At 36.8% G+C, this 8,005-nt stretch overlaps 1 protein-coding gene across 1 annotated transcript; it reads left to right on the forward strand.

The window, feature by feature from the left end:
• LOC117921692 (protein TOO MANY MOUTHS) lies at positions 1–1,586 on the forward strand. The gene has a single exon (XM_034839647.1). The coding sequence runs from the start codon at positions 18–20 to the stop codon at positions 1,488–1,490; it is 1,473 nt and encodes a 490-aa protein (XP_034695538.1). The 5' UTR covers positions 1–17; the 3' UTR covers positions 1,491–1,586.
• The last annotated feature ends 6,419 nt before the right edge of the window (positions 1,587–8,005 follow it).

Raw genomic sequence — 8,005 nt, forward strand, 5'->3', positions numbered from 1 at the left:
GCTCTCTCATTCTCAAAATGGGCCTCTCTTTCTCGCTTCAAACCATGGCACTCTTCGCTCTCTTGTGTCTCCCTTTGGCTGCTCCCTTCACCGTGATCATGTCGGACTCCGGTGCGCCCTCCGCCCTAGTCGACGGCCCGCAAATTGGGTTCTCCATGACTGGCAACGGAGCTCGAACCGATGCCCGGGAGCAGGAGGCTGTCTACGACATCATGAAGGCCACCGGAAATCCTTGGGCCACGGATATCCAAGACGTCTGCCGTGACCGGTGGCATGGCATTGAGTGCATGCCGGACAAGGACAACGTCTACCACGTCGTGTCGCTTTCGTTTGGAGCGCTCTCCGATGACACAGCTTTTCCGACGTGTGATCCGCTCCATTCCTCCATTTCACCTTCCATCACCAAGCTTCCTCACATTAGGACCTTGTTCTTTTACCGTTGTTTCAGTTACAATCCTCAGCCAATTCCTGCGTTTTTGGGCCAGTTAGGGTCCACTCTACAAACCCTGGTCCTTAGGGAAAACGGCCATGTGGGCCCAATTCCCAGCGAGCTAGGCAATCTCACCCGTTTAACGATCCTTGATCTTCACAAGAACAATCTCAGCGGTTCAATACCAGTTTCTCTGGGCCGGATCTCCGGTCTGAGGTCGTTAGACCTGAGTGGGAACAGATTAACCGGTTCAATCCCCGGTTTAACCTTCCCGGTTCTGAATGTGCTAGACCTGAACCAGAATCTCCTCGTGGGTTCAATCCCAACTAGCCTTGGTACCTGCTATTCCCTCGTCAAAATGGACATCAGCCACAATCATCTCTCCGGTCCGATCCCCGACTCCATCGACGGTCTGAAGAGCCTAATTCTCATGGACTTGAGCTACAACCACCTCTCCGGTCCACTTCCGACGTCTCTCCGGAGCTTGAATTCCCTCCAAGCATTGATCCTGAAAGGGAACTCAATGGGTTCCACTCCAATTCCCACTGATGCATTCGACGGCATGAAAGATCTAATGATTCTCATTCTCTCAAACACGAACCTCCACGGTCCAATTCCCGAGTCACTAGGCCGGTTACCCAACCTACGAGTGGTCCACCTCGACATGAACTGGCTCAACGGTTCAATTCCGGTTCACTTTCGAGATTTAAAGAATCTAAGTGAGCTAAGACTCAATGATAACCGGCTCATCGGACCGGTCCCATTTGGGAGGGAGATGGTTTGGAGAATGAAGAAGAAGCTCAGGCTTTACAACAACTCTGGCCTTTGTTTTGATGCCAGCAACGGCTTCGGCGATGAAGTGCTCGAATCGGGTACCCGATACTGCGAGACCCCGAAGCCGGGGTTGACGAGAACAGTGCAGCATTATTCTGCCATCAATGGAGATGTAGGAAGAAGGGTTAAAGTCTCATCTGCTGCTGCAGCCGCTGAGCCTTCACTCGTTGCTGGTTTGCTTCAGTTAACCATACATGCAATGTGCATCCTCTCGTTAATGAGATGAAGAGAGAGTTCATTAAATTCTCTGCAAAGCATCAAACAACAGTATTGTTATGTTTACCTGTTAATAAATAAGTTGGGAGTGTTTGGTTGGACGGAATATCTGGACACTTGATTTCATTTTTCAATTTTGCAGAGGAGAATGGACTGAAACTTGAAATTGCATGAACAGGAGGTGCTGTCTTGTTATGATTCAGTGTTGGGCCCGTTGGAGCAGTAATATGTACATATTAATGGCAGAGGTAGCAGTGCTGCAGCATCCAATGAATTGCTTTAAAGCCTGCACAATACGTAGATGTTATTGATGGGTAATTTATTATTAGACAATAATCCAAAATGAGGTCTTCATACGAATTAGTATATCATTCAATGCTTTCAACATTTTAAGTCGGTGGTCGTGGATTGATTCTTTTGTAGAGTCTACATGGACCAACAATCGGATGCCACTTGTTTTGCAAAGTCCATGTAATCAATCATCGCATACCACTTGCCTAACTTACTATCACCAGTGGCAATGGGTGGGGTTTTTTGGTTCCCATCCAGCCCGTTCTTGCCCTGCCTGGGTTTAAAATTTAAATAAACGGGTTAGAAATGGATTTGAGATCTTTTTTTTTTTAAAAAAAAAACTCGAAACGAATTAAGGCAGTTTCAGGTCTCATCCTGATTATATATAAAATTAATTTAATTTAATTTTTATTTTCTTATTTTTAATATATATATAAGAATAATAAAATGCTTTTAATTTTTTTAGTAGGATAGAAATATTTAAAATTATTTTGAATAAACTAGATAAGGTTGAGAACTATTTTGTACAAAAGCAAGGCAAAATATGTACTAATACCTCAGTTATGATTATGATTTCTTTATAACCGTGACAATAAAAAAAATGTACGATTATTGTTATTGAGAATAAAAAAATTATATTTATGAAAAACTATCTTTAACTATTATATATATATATATATATATATATATATATATATATATATATATATATTATAATTTATTTAAACATATAAAATTTTGGTGGTCTTCATAATATTGAAAATTTATTTGCTACAACTGGCCATGGCCTACTGCTCAAAATTAGCAGAACAAACTTGGGAAGCCCACTTGAGACTGTTTGCTATTTCAACCAACTTGTAGGGACCATATTCATTTGGCTAACCATAGCCTTCCTGTGATATATGTCTGAATTAGCTTGTTCTCATAAACATGAAAATTACTAGTAATTCATTTTTTATGACATTAGTGGACAATAAAATTGAAACACAAATCATGATCACTTCATGTGATGGTGTTGCTTGGAATAAATTAGCCATATATCCATGTCTATGTGTTTCTTCTAGTCAAAGTTTGAAGGGCTCTAAGAGAGATTATCCAAATTCCATATGAAGTAACAATTCCAAGCCAACGAAAAATGGGATGCCATATGACAGCCATAGATCTTTGTTTTGGGCTTCACATAAAGGATATGAAGGATTCCTTCGACTTTTACTTTTGACTTTTTTACAAACCATTCCATTCCCTTGCATTCTCCTTTCATTGAAAATGGTGGCTAAGGAACCGTCAAATGCACTTAGACCCACCGCCAAGGAAATACCTCTAGGTATTCCTATCTGAAAAACATATACATAGCCCACACAAAGTATTTTCAGATCTGAAAAACATATCTGAAAAAGCATGAAATTTAATGTTTATTATTCACAAATATACAAAAGTCCAACTTGAAGGACCGATGCTCATCATATTTGCTCTCATTATCTGTCTCTCATTCTTCTTTGTTTTCTTTGTTTTCACTAAACTACATTTTGTCTTGGGTTTACAACATCAGAACCAAGTTATGTTAAAACATACACACAATCCAATGTGGATGAAAACAAGCCATACGAATTGAAAACCGAAGAAATTTAAGATCGGCTATTACCTACAACCATTGGCGTTTGATTTATTATACTCACTGTTTTACTGCAAGTTTTAGCTCTTAAGAGACGAGTTAGAGGACCAAAATAATATATTTAAAACTGTGGCTTCCCATCAAAACCACGTTGTTGCTGTTGCCACCATTTCAAAACACAATTGTGGGTCACATTCCTGGATTGTAGAGAATGTGGAAGACTTGGTTAGAGGTGTTGGACCACCTCAGATAAACTCCCACGGATAATGGAGATTGATACCCATTTTGTGAAGTGGGTCTTGTGGGTGTTGTGGGTGTGTAACATAAATAACATGTTAATCCATGTTGTATTCTCTTTTATCTAGGTTGGGCCAAGTTTGAAGTCAGGTCAAGGCTTTGGATGCTTGGATGAGTTTACTTGTGGTAGTGGAAATGCCTTAAGATTTTATGCAAGTATGCAATTGAGAGTTATGAGAACTGGATTGCTTTAATACTGGGGACAAGGTAAACTTTCAATATTGACATGGGGAGCATGGAAAATCTCTCTATGTCCTTCGATGTTGTGTTTTCTTTGGAGAAATTTATCAATTTTGTTACCTATCTTAATGCTACCTATCTTTTGGCAACAAAATTTATCAATTTTATTACCTATCTTTTGGTGTCAAGTCAGCTAATCTTGGTACAGATACTATTGTACTACTTTGTTTTCTTTGTTCTCGGGTTCTAAGGTTACTCCTTGAAGTTTAGTAGCGAGTTTTGTGTCCTTTCTTTCTTTTTCATTGCATCATTTATAGCATCAGAAGATTGATGAAATGATAATTGAAAACAAAATGAGAAAGCGCAAACCAGATTCTAGTTGGTGAATTTTTTTCTATGCTTATTCCAGGAACAAAATCACAAGTACAACGTAGATTGGTTGATATCATTTTACTTATAGGTGGGTTATTGTTGTAAGGTTACATGATCACTTTTATGTAGAACAAAGGATTTTTGTGCTTCACATTCTAGTTCTAGTGTTAAAGACACTGCCTATTATTATTTTGACTATTAAAAATTTATAAAATTGGAACTACTATACATTCTAATTAACTCAAAACAAATATAATTAATATTTAAATTATTAAGTGTTATTTATTTATTGTCTTGACACCTTAAAAATACATAAAAATTATATTTTTCAAATTCATATTACTTTTACTCTTAATTTTTCATTTAACCATTTTAGTAAAAAAATTAATGGTGTTCAGATCCAGATCATTTATGATACTCGTCTGTATCAACATATTCAATATTTAGTTAATTATCAAGATATATGCCGGAAAAGTGTGAGAGTGTTTTTAAAGAGTTAAAGCTTTAAGTCCTAATCCCACATCGAAAAAAAGATAAGCTTTTTATGTGAGGATTAGTCCATGGGTTTGTGGAGAGGTAAGTAAGAGCCTTGTGCGCTCAAGGGGCCTAAGCCCATTTCAGTGAGAATTCAGGTGACTTGGGCTAAAAATCCTTAATGTGCGTCTCGTCTGAGTCATGCTTAATTAATTATTTTTGGGTTTTCCTCCCCCTACTTTTTCAATTCGAGTTTGAGACTTTGTTTCTCTTGCTCTATTGCTCAGCCTTTGGAGTGCTAGAGGTCGCTCTGTTGCTGCCATAATCGGTCTCTTTCCGCGTTAGCCTTCATTTGATGTAGTCATTTTTGGGTTGCCTTACTGTAGCCAATGATCACTGCATTCTTGTTGCAGTCAACGATCATTGCATCCATCCTTGCAACAGCCAATGATTACTACTTCTTAGTTGCATCCACACTATCATTCCTGCTGTAACATCCAAGCATTCCACACTTCCTACTACAACCTTCATCTATTTTCTGAACACTGAGTACTTAGAGGAATATCTTATAAACCTAAGCTATACTATTCCTAGCTAGCGGTGTACACCTAAGGTGAGGTTTATTGGTTGGTAGATTGTGGATGTACGACTTCGGATGGTGAAACTACTTTAAGGATAATATTCGTCACACCTTTACCAAAAATCTAATAAGTGTCTTTTCATATTTTGTTATGTTTATTGTTTGTTCAATTTTGGGCTAGGTCAATTTGCATAATTATGGTTAACCTTCGAACCAACAATACATATAGAGCAACTAAAGATATTGACCGTGAAGTAATCATCAAAGTTAGGTCACAACATACAAATGAGAAGTCATAATACATCATAAGAAAAGGTTGCAATTTTTTTTCTTAGATGTCTTCACAAATTCGTTTATCAAAATGAGCAAGGGAAAAACATATATTGTTTTATTTATGAAAAGCATGGGCCTTTGAAAAAATGAATGAAAAAAAGGTGAAAATGTTATTCATGACCACTCATATACAAAAAAATTCTTGCAGATCTTAGGATAAGCGAGTTGTATATTTATGTTAAGTTGTCATTGATTGTTTTTATTGTTTTATATGTTTAAGAATTAATAAGACTAAATTTTGTATTTTGATAAGGATGCTTGTAGAAGAATGAATTATCTATTCTCCGTAAGGAGATATCATTGTGATTTTAATTTGTCTTCTATAACCATAATGGGAAAATTCTAAAGGAAACTATAAAGAAAAGTGTTAAGGCTTGGTGACTCGATTTTCTTTTTTGGTCTAACCTAAAAAGCTCGCGGTGCGACCTACTTTATTTATTTTTTCTCTCATATATATATATACATATGGTAGCCACTTGATACTCTCTCATTTTGTACCAATTTTTGACATAGTGGATTATTCTTCTCCTTTACCCATGAATTTTTCTTGTCTAGGATTTTGCATGTAATTCTATTTGTGTTTTTATTTTTCTTGTTGCATATTCTCGTTTTTCCATAACAAACTAGTATCAGATCAAGGTTTGATCTCGACAATGGCAATGATGAAATACAAAAATTCCATTTTTGGATCACAACACCATATTTTCGCTATGGTAGGTTAAGATGCGAGTTGTGCTCTCGTAGATGGATTTGGATGATGCACTATTAGGGTTTGATAAGATGCCCTCATCGTGGACACCAAAAGAAAAACAATGTAAGGATCAAAAGATCCTATCTCAAATTTATTTTCATTTATCAAATCAAATTCTACAAGACGTTCTAAAGGAGAAAATCGTTGTTGCATTATGGTTAAAGTTGGAGTAGTTGTACATGACGAAAAGTCTAACCAACAAGTTGCATCTAAAGCAGCGATTGTATTCTCACCGTATGACAAAAGGTATGTCTTTAGAAGATCACTTAACTTTAAGCAAATTATTTTTTATCTAAAGACCATGAAGGTTAAGTATGATGAAGAAGATTTAGGGTTGATTTTATTGTGTTCGTTGTCCTTGTCATATGCGACTTCAAAGATACTATTTTGTATAGTCGTGACACTCTTACACTGGAGGAAGTTTTTGATGCTTTATTTTCTAAGGAGAAAATGAAGTAGCTTGTGGTTGGATATGAGGCTTAGGCAGAGGGCCTTGTTATTTGAGAATGACACAGGAAATGAATTTTGGTGGTGATGCGAGAAGCATATTGAAATTCAGTAATAAAGACAGAACTTGCAGGTACTATAAGAAAAAAGAGCACATCAAAGCTGAATGTTATATGTTGCATAATAAGAGTAAGAAAGATATTGCAAATCAAAAGGAAAAACAACCAGAAAAATCTGGTGAAACCAGTGTTGCAAAATATGAGTATAGTGATGGAGAATTCCTAGTTGTTTCTAATGAGGACTCCAAACCTTGCAAGGATTGGATTCTTGATTCAAGTTGCATGTTTCATGTGTCCTAATCGGGACTGGTTTTTAACATATGAAACAATGTCCAAAGGTGTTGTGTTGATGAGAAATAATGCATCTTGTAAGATAGTTGGTATTAGAACGATCATAATTAAAATATTTGATGGGGTTGTCAAGACACTTGGTGATGTGAGACATATTCCAAATCTTAAGAGGAACCTTATCTCATTGATTACTCTTGATTCAAAAGGGTACAAGTACACTAGTGAAGGTGGAGTCCTGAAGGTTAGCAAATATGTTATTGTTGTGATAAAAGGGTAGAAAAGGTCTACCAAATTATATGTCTTACAGGGTTCTATAGTTACAGGTGATGTAGCTGTTGCTACTCCTTCCTTGTTAGATAGTGATGTTACTAGACTTTGACATATGCGTCTTGGGCATATGAGTGAGAATGGGATGGTTGAATTGAGCAAAAGAGGACTTCTTAATGGTCAAAGTATTTGTAAACTGAAGTTCTATGAGCACTACGTTTTTGGGAAGCAGAAAAGAGTCAAATTCACAAAAGGCATTCACAACACAAATGTGACACTCAATTATATACATTCTAATCTTTGAGGACCATTTAAGGTGCCTTTTAAGGGATGTGCTAGTTATATTATTGATGATTTTTTCTGAAAAGGTTTGGGTGTTTTTTCATGAAGCAAAATAGTAATGTGTTAACTACATTCAATGAGTGGAAGATCATGATTGAAAAGTAGACAAGGAAGCAGGTAAAATGTCTTTGCACTGATAATGACTTGGAGTTTTGTTCTGATGAGTTTAATGTTCTACACTCCATAACAAAATGGTGTGGCGGAGGGAATGAATAGGACTTTGATGGAG

Source organism: Vitis riparia, chromosome 9 (genome assembly GCF_004353265.1).
Source record: "Vitis riparia cultivar Riparia Gloire de Montpellier isolate 1030 chromosome 9, EGFV_Vit.rip_1.0, whole genome shotgun sequence".
NCBI lineage: Eukaryota > Viridiplantae > Streptophyta > Magnoliopsida > Vitales > Vitaceae > Vitis > Vitis riparia.

What these genes read in the sequence shown, in the direction of transcription:
- LOC117921692 (XM_034839647.1), top strand. Translation starts at nt 18, where the DNA reads ATGGGCCTCTCTTTCTCGCTTCAAACCATGGCACTCTTCGCTCTCTTG.